The sequence below is a fragment of the Gobius niger genome (assembly GCF_951799975.1).
Source record: "Gobius niger genome assembly, chromosome: 4".
Classification (NCBI taxonomy): Eukaryota; Metazoa; Chordata; class Actinopteri; order Gobiiformes; family Gobiidae; genus Gobius; species Gobius niger.
The window spans coordinates 21923525-21939368 of NC_136855.1; the positions used below are offsets into that span (position 1 = coordinate 21923525).

Consider the following 15844-nt stretch of genomic DNA (forward strand, 5'->3'; position numbering starts at 1 on the left):
GTGACAAGGTGCTTTACAGCCAACCTTGAAAAGAAGTGCGCCAACATTTTGCACATAATAAATGGTTTGTTTCCATTCTACAGTGATCAGTTGTGGAGACCCCGGACCTATCGCCAACGGAATTTATTTAGGAAGTGATTTTACCTTCAACCACTCAGTCACGTATCGCTGTAACCCCGGACACTTGATGGAACCTCAGGGACTTGCTCGCAATATCCTACACTGCACTAAAGACGGGACCTGGAATCAGACCAAGCCCAGCTGTAAAGGTAGGAGAAAAACAATCTTATTCAGATGCATGAAGCACACGTACATTTTTCATTTAACTCTGTCAACAAATTCAAAATGCTAAATCATTTTTTCATGTAATTCCTCTTCATGTGCCTGTCTAAAGTCTGGAGTGAAACGAGTTGCCGCAAAACAGCCAACAAATACCCAACATGAGAGATATTATTAGGGCTGCAGTGCGTGTTGCAAATAAAAAATCTAAATAAATAAACAAGCTAAACAGAGCTTATTTTGGGAAGGTAGAACAGAAAGCATCCAATCAGTTAAATGGAACTCCTCAGTTCTTTTTACTTTGAGCCACAAATACAATATGAATGCCCAAGTGCTCACTGAGCTTTGATTTCAGACTCAAGTGTTTTTTTTTGGGCACAAGAGACCGAAGAAGTTATTTTTAAAAAGATTTTGTGGTGAAAAGCATTTATTTATTAGTTTGTTTTTTGTTTTTTTAATGTTAAGATGCTCAATCCATGTGTGAGTTAAAGCAATGTTGCCAAAGTGTCCCAAAAAGCTACATCATACAAACTCTGGAAACAATCAATTATCAAACAGTGCTACGGACCTAGAAGTCATGCTTACCACTGCTGCCACCGTGTGCCCTCAAGAATAAAGTATTAAGCATTTCCAAAAAGTCTGTACTAAAAGGCTGATGACTCAATTTTGCTTTCCTACATTAAACTGAGAGGAAGCTGTATGTTGTAATTACCCCAAAATGTTATCGCACTCTAAAATGTCATCTAAAGGCAGTAAAGGCTAATTATTAGAAAACTTCTGGCAGAACAACAACTACCCACAAAGTAAACAGTAGTTACAGCAAACTTTGGGCTGGCTCTGTAAATGCGAGAGCTTGTGACTTTAAAAGTATATAGCAAACAGGCCGTGGGAAAATTAACAATGCCCCTTGCCATAACAAAACATTTAATTAGATTTTTTCCCCCCTTTTTTTATCCCCACACGCAAAGGAGAGAATAGAATACATTAAATTAAATTGAGCTTTACAACAGCCTGTGTTATGTTTTCAGCTACAGTGCTCTACAAAAGCAAAAGGTTGGAATGTTTCCTGAGATCAGCCCCGCCATTGCTTCCCACAAACAGAAAATCTCCTGCTGGCTGCCGCGGTTGCACTGGCTTTGAACTGAGATAAAAAAAAAGAAGAAGAATAATAATATAAAAAAGAGGGAAAGCAATGGCTACTGAGACAGAGCGGCGCGGGCACAGGGAGGCAAGTGGAGGAAGATGCTGCGGATGATAGAATTGTGGAAACTGAAAACAGGGAGTGGAGGGTGCAAAGTCTCTGAATCTTGCCCTCTTTCGGCTCTTCCATCCGATCACTGCAGTGTGTCTTCATTCTGGTTTTACTTTTCTTTGCTACTGTACTTCAAACAGACTACATGCCTTTTTTTTATAGTGTTTTTGGAAGAGCTTTCTTTTGTGCACTGAGAAACAATAAACAGACTGATCTGAGAGTCGTGCTAAAGGTAGAATGTAGATCTCCAAAAATCACAATTAACAATGGAAATACCTTCATGTATAAGTCTTAATTTTCATAATTTGTTGAAAGAAATGCAGTGTATGTGGTTAACTTGCCAGACTGGTACAATCTTGGCACTGTTATATCAATTCACAATGTCTTTCATTGTAAACGAGAGACTTTCAGCCGAAATGGACCAAGTGTGATGTATTCTTGCCACTAAATTCTCATTTAATGCAGCTAAACAAATTACTTGTAAAAGTCTTATACAGATACAACCTCGTGTCTCTGGACGGCATCATGCAGCACTCAATAACCCCAATGTTTAGGAAAGCCATCATTAATACAACCTTATTGCTAATTCTCAGTACAGCTTCCTGGCATAAGCAGGCTAAGATGAATAGGACCCTGCCAGCTATGAAGTGGCCCCCACAGAGCCGGGGCAGGGCATAGTTCTCAGAGTGATTCGAAGGGCTAAAACCACTGCCCTGTGTGGAGAGGACAACAAGTCACTTTGCTGTTCAGCATTTGCATTCTCTCTTTTGTGTAGCACTGTACACTGTACTGTCTGCGTGGGTTTTCTTCAGGTACTCCAGTTTCCCCTGCCACTAAATACATGAACAATATAGGTGGATCCTCCAGACAGGTGATTTTGACCAACAGCCTGGAGATGGGTCCCCGGGCGCTGCACTGCGGTCGCCCACTGCTCCTTACGGGTTATCCCAGCGGCATCAAAGAATGGGTCAAATGCAGAAGACAAATTTCTCTACGCTTCTTCGGAGCATAAGAATCAGCGCTGAAAGATACAAATAGGGGGAGGGTGAGGACGGCAATTTTGGCACACGGTGTAAAATGGGCTTGGCTGGTATAGAGTAATTAGAGGCGTGGTTAGGCAAATGCAGGGGAGGTTGGGTGCAAGGAAAATGGGTTGGTTGATTCGTGGTCCTGCTCCTGAATCTAGTTAATAAAATTTGACCACCATCTCATCTCTTCATAATTTTCATAATAATAATAATAATAATAATAATAATAATAAAATACCAATCAGAATCAATATCATGAAATGTCCAACTGTCTCGTTTAATCGTACTTTATGAAAATGTATAAAAAATATTGTTTAAAAATGGTGCAGAGGGAGAGAACAGCAAAAACAAATAACTTAATGGGAAAGATAATGAAGAATTGATGAGGTGTTATGTTTTGGAGTCCTTGAGAAATAAGAGGCACAAAAGGACACACAAAAATGAATAAGCCTGAGATTAGGCTCGGGGTAGGAGGAAGGATATGAGGGCTCAAGTGGATGAGTGTAAAAGGAAAGGAAAGATAATGTGACAGGGCATTAGTAGGCCCTTCAAGGAGAGAGAGGTTGGAGGGAGAAGGGCGGGGGCCTGGATAGGTAGGAGAAACAATAGAGGAGACAAATCAATACCTGCCCCTAACCCTGTGAGCACACAGCCGTGGAAAGGAATTAGAACTGGGGGTGCGAGGTATGCTCAAGAGACATACGCACAAAGAACATTCATATTGCACCTTTTTGTGTAAGGTTACGTGGGTACATCCTGGTCAGAGGTTTTGCATGCATCATACTGCTGACCCATATGGAAAACCAGTATTAATAATAAGTGATCAAGAGTGTGGGATGATCAGGGGAACAGGTGAAGGAAAGGATAAACAGAATTGCAGGTTCATGAAATCCACTGAGTTGTTTATAATTTTAGCCACAAACACAGAATAAATACTATGTTATCCGAGCGTTCTTTGCAGACACAAGTGGTTCTTAAGCACGAGGGACCGAAGCCGCTGTGGCCAGTTTATTTTTACTCTTTGCGGTCGAGAGCAAAATGCTTTGGAGGAAACTCTCAGGAAAGGAAATTTGTTTAAACACCAATTATTTTTTGGCAAACATTCTCGTCATTTTTACTGGAATATTTAAGCCTTTTCTTAGGCCATGTTCCTCTGACTATGATTGGACATGTGACTCTGCCGTTCAACCCCCCATAGCTTGTTGTGGGGGTCTGTATTTACCTGCGTGTGTTGGTGGTGTATCATCATAGCTGAGTGAATAGAGCGTGAAAGCATCTGTCTCCTGATTAGATGGGTATTACACTGACTTTATTAAATGGTTGAAACTGTGCAGATGGTTATCATTATCTTGGGGAGTCAGAGCCACTTGCACACACAGATGTTTATCAGGGACCTATGAAGCTATACAAGTCTGTCTCCAGCAACACAGGATACCACTATTTAGCGGGGTGCCAATATATGGATTTTGCGATTATGTGATACTTAGCATATAGTTTCAAATAGTGCGTTACCTATAGGTTCTCACCCAGAACACTATGTGCAGTGAAGCTTTTCTTTTTTCATGAAAGACCTTAATTGCTTTGTTTGTTTGCCGCAGTTGATACAGCAATTTAGTGAAGTAGGCTGCTTGTTATGAAATCAGATTTTCAAGTAGCTTGTTATTCATTAACATTGTACAAGTGGTAATTGCAAATTAAGAGTCAAGACAAATACATTCTTCACAGAATCTGTCCCTGCATTTCGTATAAAAAAGGCACACAATTTTAATGCTGGGTCAAATGGTTGAGAGTGGAAGTCTAATGGCCTTTCAGCAGCTCCAACAATAATATGATCTTCCAAGCCAAGAAAAATCATCATTTGATCTCCTTGTCCAATCCTCCAGTATAGAACAATTCATTATTTCCGTAATTAAAAGAGCAATTACTAGCAAATACGTATGTTATGCTTACAAAATACAACAGGAAGACACAGAGAATACCTTAGACATTAAGGGAAAATGGGAATTGGACATGAACATAATTATCAAGGATGAGGACTGGGAACAGACACTGCGGGAGAGACACAACATACAAAAAGTCCAGTCCTTCGAGAGTTTGAGTGGAAAACTAAAACTAGATTTTTTTAGAACTCCCTTTGTCACATCCAGGTTTGGAAGAACTTCAGGCCGATGTTGGAGGGGCTGTGTTCAGGTGGGAGACCACACTCACGTATTTTGGAACTGTACAAAACAAATTAATTCTTGGAATTGGTTAAAATTCTATTGGAACTGAATGTCATAATATTGGGAATATTCCCTTCCAATCTCCGATCAAATTGTAACATTTCCCAACTAAAAATACTACTCTTAATCGCAAAGAAAATGATTACGGTCTCTTGGCTTAAACCTCAGCCCCCCAAAATTACCCAATGGAAAAATAAACTGACAGAAGTGTATCACATGGCGCAAATAACAGCAAGATTGCAAATGAAAACTGACCTGACTAGTCTTCCTTTGTAACTTGATCTTTGTTATATTCATTCATGTGCCTTTATTTTGTTGTTGTTTAAAGTTTAAAAAAAAAGAAAACAGGCACACAATTTTCCATTATTTCAAACAATAACAAAAAGTTCCCAAACCAAAGCACTGTTGCTCTGTAGTCAAGCTAAAATAGTTTAGCTTAGAATAGTTTTTTAGAATAGTAACAATGTTTTTGCAAATGCACAAAGTCCCAATTACCTAGACAACAATTATTATATATTAGATTAGTGAAAAACATAAAAAAAATATTTGGAAGCTGTACAAGACCTAATTGAGCCATTTTACAGGGCCGTTTGGCATGGCGAAAAATAAGTCTAATGCTCCCAGTTTGTGCTCTTTTCACACACACAGTATGTCTGATAGGATTTCCTTTTTTTTTAGATTGACTGCTGTCCTGTCTGATCCATTGAGCATGAATCAGAGCGCAAAATAATAATGATTTAAAAAAGCTTTTTATCATGCTATTTTCTGAGCAAAGCAGTGTGCGATCATCAAAGCTTTGTACATTCATCCAAGCACTCAAGCATGGATCTTCATCTGCTTGTCACTCATGGCAAAATGCTTAAGCACAGCTGTATTTGTACAATCTCACGACAACCACCTGGCAGTCAGATAATGTCAACTTTATACACGCCCGCACTATGCTTTCCAGTGCAAATAAAATAGTAAAACCAGTGCCAAAATGCAAAGAGATCCACCTGCTGTGAAACTCCAGCTGCTCAGGCGCCGGTGGATGTGTCCTGATTCATGTGACTTGATATCTGTGGTGATGTGTCAAGTTTGTGTGTGTTTACCGTAGTGATCCACTGTGGGCCCCCGCCTCAAGTGCTCCATGGGAAAGTTGAGGGAAGCGACTACTCGTGGGGCTCCGGCGTCAGCTACAGCTGTTTCCATGGTTACCAGCTGTCCTCTCCCACCGTGCTGACATGTGAGGGGAACGGGACGTGGACCGGAGACGTACCTCAGTGTCTGCGTAAGTCTGCTGCCGGAGCCTATTAACTGATATCAATCTTCAACGGCGCACTGAAGAACCACCAATACCGCGGTTTCTCCAAAAAAACATTAAACTTTTTTATTTCCTTTGTCAAACTCCCAGCAAAATTGATAACTGTATTTGTTTTTCACACATTTTGTTGAGGTAGGTGAGTGAACGGGATGCACATCGCAAAATGTTCACAATATTGCGAACTAAAGCAGAGGAACGTGCGTTTCATACATTCATTGTGATGTAAAGCAGTGCTTCTTTAGTATTGAGTGTGGCATTGAGACCCACTATGACCCCGATGAGGACAAACCGTGACCACATTCAAATATTCATCTCTAAAGCACAAGAAAAAATAGTGAAAAAAAATGTTCACCTCTACGGCTGAAATACAAAACAAATCACCAATCAGGTCATGTTTTTACCACAAGATATCCATCCATCCAGCCATCCATCCATCCATCCATCCATTTTCTTCCGCTTTATCCGGGGCCGGGTCGCAGGGGCAGCAGTCTCAGCAGAGATGCCCAAACTTCCCGGTCCACACACACCTCCTCCAGCTGTTCTGGGGGGACCCTGAGGCGACACCAGGCCAGCTCGGAGACATAGTCCCACCAGCGTGTCGTGGGCCTTCCATGAGACCTTGTCCCACTAGGACATGCCTGGAACACCTACCGCGGGAGGCGACCAGGAGGCATCCGGAACAGATGCCCTAGCCACCTCAGCTGCTCCTTTCGACGTGAAGGAGCAGCGACTCTACTCCGAGCTCCTCCCGGGTAACTGAGCTCCTCACCCGATCTCGGAGGGTGCGCCCAGCCACCCTGCGAAGGAAGCTCATTTTGGCCGCTTGTATTCGTGATCTTGTCCTTTCGGTCATTACCAAAATCTCATGACCATAGGTGAGGGTGTGAACGTAGATCGATCGGTAAATCGAGAGCTTTGCCCTCCGACTCAGCTCCCTCTTCACCACGACAGACCGATACAGCGACCGCATCACTGCTGACGCCGCACCGATCCGTCTATCGATCTCACGCTCCATCCGTCCCTCACTCGTGAACAAGACCCCGAGATACTTGAACTCCTCCACTTGAGGCAAGGACTCCCCACCAACTTGTAGAGGGGAAGCCACCTTTTTCCGGTGGAGAACCATGGCCTCAGATTTGGAGGTGCTGATCCTCATCCCGGCCGCTACACACTCTGCAAACTGCCCCAGAGCAGCTGAAGGTCCTGATTTGTTGAAGCCAACAGAACAACATCATCTGCAAACAGCAGAGATGAGATCCTGAGGCTCCCAAACCGGACACCCTCCGGCCCCTGGCTGCGCCTAGAAATTCTGTCCATAAAAGTAATGAACAGAATCGGTGACAAAGGGCAGCCCTGGCGGAGACCAACACGCACCAGGAACAGGCCTGACTTACTGCCGGCAATGCGAACCAAGCTCCTGCTGCGGTCATACAGGGAACGGATAGCCCTTAGCAGAGGGCCCCGGACCCCATACTCCCGGAGCACCCCCCACAGGGCACCACGAGGGACACGGTCGAACACTTTCTCCAGATCCACAAAACACATGTGGACTGGTTGGGCGAACTCCCATGAACCCACGAGCACCCGACGGAGGGTATAGAGCTGGTCCAGTGTGCCACGACCAGGACGAAAACAGCATTGTTCCTCCTGGATCCAAGGTTCAAGGTAGTTGGTTGCCATGTTGTAGCCCAATTGTCTAAGTAAGGATTACACAACGAGGAGTCATGCGTTACACAGTTTTAATGCATCATGGTCCCACATTCTTGACATTTTAGAGCAGTGGTTCCCAAACTTTTTGGAGCCGTGTCCCCCTTGAAGCTTTGGGTGACGAGTCGTGTACCACCTACATAGACACGATTGAAAACACTTTGAATATCACATGCTCGTCTGGGTGATTAAGAATATGTAAATACAGAAAAAAAATATGAAAATGCCAGTTTTTGAATATTTTGAAAACCAGGCTGTTCGTGTGAATGGGTAAAGCTGAGTGTTTTGCTTTGTCCCAGTGGATCAGGACTCTCCTGCTTTGGTCAGTCATTCTGAACATCAGCCTTTGGTTTGGACTCTGCGCTCTGGCCCCGCCCCCTCTGCATCTCCCTCAGTCATACTGTCAAACCACCGGTACACATTCAAATGCGCTGGTTTAACCTTTTGTCAAAGCAGAGATAATGTATATGCAGGACATCATCATCTTTGCACGTGCCACCGCACATCAGCTCGTAAATTTAAATGTGTGTGTCAGATAGAAAGCCACGGGTTTAGCGGCAGATGGGGGAACAGCCACAGACGCTTCTCCTTCTCCCCTCGCTCCTCGGATCAGAATGAGAGGAAAACTCCTGTTTCAAATCGTAGTCACCATCAGTATGACGGCGCGTGCACAGGCTCCTCTCTCTTTATGACAGATATTACAGAACTTCTACTTGATCAAACTTTGGCACTGTTCACGTTAAAGGCGCTGCTGTTGTTGCGAGGGCTGACTCAGCCTCAGCCACGCTCTCAGTCTCTGTGGAGTTTTACGCACTTAGGTCCAAAGTCCAAAGGTTCTGGTGTGGACACATTTCGGTCCAGAATTATAAGACTCTTTCGCCTGTACTGTATAAGCGCATTTCCCGTGCGGCAGTTTTAATGGGTCAATATCGATCAGATTGTGAAAAACATTTTTTTTTCTCTAAAATTTCTTCGCGTACCCCCGGAGGCATCCTGCGTACCCCCAGAGGTACGCGTATCACAGTTTGGGAACCCCTGTTTTAGAGCATATTTTTATTGTATTAAACTATTTGGCAATAAACACCGCTAGCTTTTGAAAAGGCATTATTGTATCCTAACCGTCTTGTCCACTCTGTCTGTCAGCTGTCCTTTGTGGTGACCCTGGCTCGCCAGGCGGAGGGTCCAGAGAGGGAAACATCTTTTCCTACAGGTCAGTGTATGATTTCTGTCAACAGTGACGTGAGGATGTGTGGGGAAAATGCGTCCAAATGACTACTTTGTAGCTTCTAATGATGTTATTGTTTTGCTTGCGCAGGTCAGAGGTCAGGTTTTACTGCCATGCCCCCTACCTGCTCGTTGGCTCTGTGTCAAGAGTGTGTCAGGCTGATGGCATCTGGAGTGGACAGCAACCTGCCTGCATAGGTAAACAAAGAACTCACCGCTGAGAGAGAGACAACAGTGTTTAATTTTAGCTCTGAGTTTTAGTATTCAAGTCTATGGTTTTTTGGCCTCTGCTGCATATGTGAGTAGTTTAAGACAACTTAAACTGAATCGAAAAAAATTTCAGGTTTTGGGCAAGATTTGTCTCTGTAAACAAAGAAATACTCCTGTCTCCACAATCATCTCTAAAAATGACAGAAGTATTTTTTACCCCCAGTAATTATTTGTTTTCTAAAGCCTAAATATCCATTACACCTCTGGGAACAAAATGTATTAGATATGTCAACAAAATAAATGTATTAATTTAAGAGTAGTTCTGTCCATAAATTTGAGATAAAGAGAAGACAAGTTCACCCAGTTTTACACATAAAAGGCCTTATTTCAATATAAAAACTATACATGATAGAAGAACTACTGTAGATTTCTCACCCTTATTCTCTTAAATTCTTTACAGAAACAGTGTCTTTGTGGGTGGTGGCATTTTTTCTCTATAAGCATACTGCCTGTATATTTGATTAAGCAATTACCCAAAGTGATATAAGATGACAGGACTGGAAAACACAGCAGTACTGTAGGCACATCAAGAACCACTGCCTGCCTTACATAAAAGCCGTGTGTGCAAAAATGAGTGCACCATGACATTTCCACCTTTTCCGTAATGAGTACACACTGAAAGCACACATTTTACCAGCATATGCAAAATACATGGCATGGAAAATGCAAGCAAGGCCATTAGCTCTTACATTACTGTTTTCTAAAGTAATATAACCATAGCAACATTGTTTTGGCTTGGGTTAACAGTATTAATAGTGTTCTACTAATTATGGAAAATGTATAAACCTTTCAGAGCAAGAAATACCAGCCACATTAGAAGAGCATGCACTGAAAAATGTGTATGCTCAAGAAATAACATAGCAGTATGAACAAAGACTGTAGCTGTGGACTTTTATACTGCTATCATTGACTTCTGAATTCCACACACATTATGCCATTGGACTTTAAATTTGTTGAAACTGATATGAAGGCGCTTCTTCAAAGCATGGAGGATGAGAGAGGAAAAATCAGATTAATAGTAAACAAGATCATGCAGATACATGTGATTCTTGTGTAGATTAAGTAGTATTAAGTAGATAGAATCTGTTTGATGAAGCTTTTTCTTTTCTTTAAGATGTATATCTGTCAAAGCTGCCCTTTATTTTGGATTTTTTTTTACTTTTCTTAATTTTCATGTCTTAGATGTGTCAGAAATAACATGAGTCAATGTAGCTATATAGTCACTGCTCATCTCCTCTATCAACACAAAGCTAATTACATAAAAAACGTTGATGCAGTCGCTAAGTGCATGAGGCAGCTGCCATGTCCACAAGCACTGACCTCAATGTGGTGGGTTTGAGTCCCAACTCTTGACAATTTGAAATCTGCTCCCTTCTCTTCGCCCGCCTTCAATCTGAACAGTCCTATCCAATAAAGTAATAATGAATAGGAAACATACATTACCTTGTTTTGTTCAAAACAATTCAGTCAGAACCTTAAGATATTCTTGCAATAGTAGAAAACAATGTTCATCATTAACGGCCTAAACACGTCGTATGGCAAATGCAGGTGTACGTTTTATGTCTCTGAATCTGTTGATATGTTTGTGTTTTAGACCCGGCCTTCAACAGCTGCAGAGACCCAGGAACACCAGCCTATGGCATTCCAGTCCTGGCTCAGGGCTTTCAGGTTAGAAATCAAGTTAAAGTTAGTAGCACTTTACCAAGGCTTTTGGATAAGGTTACTTTTTTTTAATTATTATTCTTATTTGACCTCTATTTAAACATTCAATATTCGAGGTAAGTAAAAGTGGACATATTTATTCTGTATATTCTTACTGATTATTACATGAGATTAATTTTGTTTACAATATTTCTGAATTACAGCATGTCTGTTGAGATAGTAAAAACTCCTTCTATTGTGACTAAAGCAACTTTTTCACAGACAAATGAGTGGGATGTAGTTATCAATAATGTTATCAATGAATAATCAAATCGTAGCAGGCTGCATCCTCAGCAATTCTATAAACGGAGAGAATGATAGACTTGTTCAGAAAGTTTTCTCCAACTCTCTCAGGAGTAGTGGTACGTGAAGTACCAACGCTGTGGGGCAGAGGATCCAAGTTTTGATTTGCAGAATTATTTTTCGTTAAAAAATGTTTCCACTTTTTTCTGTCTAGGTTGGAAGTAAGATTTCCTTCAAATGCCGCAAGAACTACCACATTCTTGGCTCCACCACAAGAACGTGCCTTGAAAATCTAACATGGAGTGGGACACAACCTGAATGCATAGGTATGGATTAATTGGCATTGTTGTGAAGCGTTCTCCCATGATTCATCTTCATCATATTGATGCTATTAAGTTTGGATGCAAAGGGTACATTGACATTTGATGTATTATGGTGCTGATGCTGCTGTCTGCGGTTTTCCCCGTAGCCCACTCGTGTAGGCAGCCTGAGACTCCCAGCAATGTGGATGTTCGATCCATGGACCTGCCCACGCTGGGATATACTCTGATCTACACCTGTCAAGAGGGCTTCTATCTCGCGGGCGGATCAGAGCATCGTACATGCAAGAGTGATGGGAAGTGGTCTGGCAAGCCCCCACTCTGTAAAGGTATTGATACATTATCTCTGCAATACACTACTGGTCTAAAATGGCTCCAACTAAAAAAAAAGAAAAAGGCAGACGGGTAATCCCATAAGGTTTAAGATACATATAGATTAGATTAAGTCGACCTTAGGCGCATTGCGGATTATGAAAGGATGTTTTCTTATCTAACTTATACCAATGCCCAGAAATCCAGAGCCTTGTCTTGTCACAACAGCATGAGTAAGATGTGTCTTCTAAGCTGGTACACTATTTTATTTCCAGTCGGTGTGAAGATCATTCCCAAAAGCAGAGAGTCGGATGTCCAGAAGAATAAAATTCGAGGTACATCAAATTAAATAAAAAAGTATACATGTAATAAACTATGAATAGACTATTATATTTATTACAAAGTCTTAAAAATAGCACAGCTCAATAGCGATCTCTTTGTTTGTTTTGATTACAGTGCCTGTGGATGTGTTTTCCGCAAACTCGGAGTGGAGTGGTTTCTATGAGTATCTTGGGAAAAGACAAGGAACAACATTCACTGTGACGGGGTTTAATACCACAACTGGAAGGGTCAATATCACCTTACTGGAGCCCTCGGGAGTGTCCATCAGACTATCAGGTACAAGAAACACAATCTCATGTAATTATGAAGACATTAACTTCATTATCCTTATCATGGATGACCCAGTGATTTTAATTTCAATATGATACCAGGTGGGAGACTTTTCAGAGTTAGCCTGCCGTTAGCATTAGCCACCATCATAAATGAGGACAGACCTTTTGAGATTTTTCTTTCTGAAGTCTAAAGAGCCTAAAACTCCTCTGAGCTAAATGCTAACTCAAATTCAGTTAAGTTTCTTTTTGTGGGGTCGGATACACATCCAATGGTCACTAAACATCATCTTATAATATTTTGATAATAAAGAAACCACGGAAAGTATTTAAAAGTCATGAAAAGGACAAAACATACTCCTCCATACGTTAGCATGGACGACGGGCTTCCCTATTCATTTGTATGAGGAAGGAACATTCAATTTAAATCTGGTCCGGGAGCCACTGGCTAACAAATTTGGGCAGTTACAGGGACAGGCTCAGATAGCTAAAGGCATTTCTGTGATTTCCATGAATTTAACCATTTAAAATGAGCACAAAATACATGTTTAGACAGTAGTACAATATACTAATTTTAATGTATTGATATCAGTATTTTTGTTTCAGTGCTTTTACCTTTTCATCCCACAGACATCAATTGTATGTGCCTTTGTATGTAAATCAAGGCTGAATAAATACTGCCATTTTTATATTTAGTTTAAATCAAAAACTTTATTAATGGAAAACAAGAATTGTTTTTGCCAGGCTCCCCCAGTGGTTGCCAAGCCCCCCTATCTGGATTTCGACTGACCGCTTTGACAGATCGGGAAAAACGAAATAGAAAATTATTTTATCATGAAGCCTGTACATGGATGTGTCCTGTCAAACAACACAATCTCAGTGTGAGTAAACTGGGTAGTTCCAGGGCGGATGTAATTTTTCTCGACTAACCTGTCTGTTGTTTGGTGAAGGAAACAGAGGCTACAAGGTGCAGAAGATCAATATCTCAGATTATTATGTCATTCTGTATGTTTGTTTGACTCGCTGTCTTCTCTTACTAACTGCTGGTATTTTTTCCACCTGTTTTGTGTAGGCACCTACAAGTTTGAGGAAAACCAGTTGCTGCTGAAGGTCTATCAAGTGAAGGGGCCGACAGAGCATTACTACAGCAAGTTCAAAAACGACAATTGGGCTATGGATGGATATGTAAGTGTACACAGTATTTATTCCTTGAGTTTCCTGTACCGAAAATCTCTCTTTATTTGGTGTTCTTAGTAAGCAATGTATAAAAAAACAGGAACAGGAACTAAAATAGATATAAAATGGATTGACCTAAATTGGACGAAATAATGCTTTACTAAAGGGTGATTGAAATTATCTTAAATTAGTGGAGTACTACCACTGTTTGACAACGACTTTTGTTGATTAAATATCAAGTTTTAATATTTAGTTTATTTTACTGGATTATTTTGCTACTGTTTTGAATAAGATTTTTCATGAGTCTAACCAATCATGAAATATCATTCTTGTTCATATTCACATCTGTAATCTCAGAAAAGAAAATCATTGAAATTCCAGATGAATCTCGTGTCACGTTATGCAAATACAACTTAAAATACAAAGACCCCTAATTAACATGGTTTCAAAGAGAAGAAAAATGTAGTTTTCTCCAAGGCTTTGCTTTCATTTGTGTCTAAAGGTGCAACAAGGAAGTCGATTCATAAAAGCATCATCCCCAAAGTTCCATTGAATTCACAAATTAAATGAATTTTCCATTAATGTTGGATGTTGATTTAAAAATAGGAGTGCTTTCTTCTGTCCGCGTCTTCTTTCAGCAACAATGAATACTGTTGCAGAAATATTTGTAGTAATCACCTTCTATTGCTATGCTGGAGGAGGGAGTAAACATGCTGAAAGAAAATCATGGAGTGGCTTGACAGTGCTGTTGATTATTCTGTCAAAACTTACAAAAAAATCCCACAACATCCGGTTTTGTTTTAGCTTGTGTTTCATGTCGACTTTTGAACTCGCCTGTGATGTGATCTCTGAGGCAGAGAACCTGTGAAATACAAGACTGAACGGGAAAATGGATTAACAGTCTCAGCATGTTGACTTGTTGACAGAAAAGGAAAAATCTGGAGCAATGACAAAGTGAAAATCTTGGGCCATATTGTAAAGGGAGGTGCCCAACATGAATTGATGGAGGGAAAAGCATGCAAGATAGAGGAGAGACAAAAAGAGCAGAGACAGTTTTACCAATTTGCCAGGTTGCAAATTACACTGAGCGAGGAAAGGCAAAAAAAAAAAAGAAAAAGAAAAAAGGACAGCAGGGTAATGGCCATGTTATGATTCCAGAAAAACAATCTTTGTGCAGGTTAAAAGACGAAACCCCTGTTTTCAATTACTAAAATGTTCAAGCTGTATATCCCAGACAAGCTGTAGCCAAAGATAAAAGAACAAAAGAGAAAACAGGGGTACGCTCTGAAATGCCCAAGAAAAAATTAAATATGTGACATTATACAATTTACAGCATTTACTTTCAATTTGTCATGCATTTTATGTCAGAACAGTCAGAATTCAGTAAAACAATATTCTTTTGTGTTTAAAAACACAACTACCCAATTCTCTATTACTCCATACAGAAATGATCTTATATATAAAGGTATTTAAACAAAGTTGTTTTCAACATTTTGACTTTTTTCAGGTCACTGCAGAGTCAGACCAGAAGACATTTGTGTACCAGGGGCACATTCACAGTAAAGACTTTGGCAAGTTCCACCTGACAAGACAAGGTATGTCAGGTTCACCTCTCAGAAGTCATACAAGCTATTTCTAACTCAAAAATCAATACCAAAGTTTGTAGTGCAGGCAGCAATTTCCATGTATAAACTAAAATGGAGTTTCCATTTGTGTATGCAGCCGAGCGTGTGTGGGTTCATATTTCTGTGTCCCTAGGTCCTGTTACCACGGCGATGGAACCATCCAGCCCATACACAAACAGCAGCTCTGTGGCAGCGGCCATCTTAGTCCCCTTCTTTGCCCTCATCCTGTCGGGATTTGCTTTCTACCTCTACAAACACAGGTGAGCCCCGGGCCCTGTGTTTTATATCCCAGCAGGACTGATGTCAAAAGTACTTCTCATTGTTCTAGTCTTGTCAGCAGCTCGGGACTCATCAAAAACAAATTCAAAAAAAATGAGGATGGAATAGCATGTCTATAGTTATGACAGTTTTATGATTATAGTTTTAGTTGAAGGCATACAGAGTGATGTTGTCATACACCATATATAACAGACCTGAGACCATATACAAATATAGAGACAGACTGAAACGTAAAAGCTACAGAAAATGTCTCTTGGGAAAACTGCCGTCTAGCTATTATTATTTAGATAGG

General features: G+C 40.8%; 1 protein-coding gene across 2 annotated transcripts in view; it reads left to right on the top strand.

Moving 5' to 3' along the window:
- The window catches only part of LOC306962164 (CUB and sushi domain-containing protein 1-like), a 388198-nt gene that overhangs the window by 366430 nt on the left and 5924 nt on the right, over positions 1-15844 (top strand). For both annotated transcript variants that reach the window (XM_079555239.1, XM_079555240.1), the window contains exons 62-73: positions 84-269; positions 5878-6051; positions 8935-9001; positions 9107-9213; positions 10880-10953; positions 11444-11555; positions 11699-11878; positions 12137-12196; positions 12318-12479; positions 13545-13657; positions 15156-15243; positions 15407-15533. In XM_079555239.1, the coding sequence (XP_079411365.1) occupies positions 84-269; positions 5878-6051; positions 8935-9001; positions 9107-9213; positions 10880-10953; positions 11444-11555; positions 11699-11878; positions 12137-12196; positions 12318-12479; positions 13545-13657; positions 15156-15243; positions 15407-15533 (1450 nt within the window). The remainder of the gene's footprint in view (positions 1-83; positions 270-5877; positions 6052-8934; positions 9002-9106; positions 9214-10879; positions 10954-11443; positions 11556-11698; positions 11879-12136; positions 12197-12317; positions 12480-13544; positions 13658-15155; positions 15244-15406; positions 15534-15844) is intronic.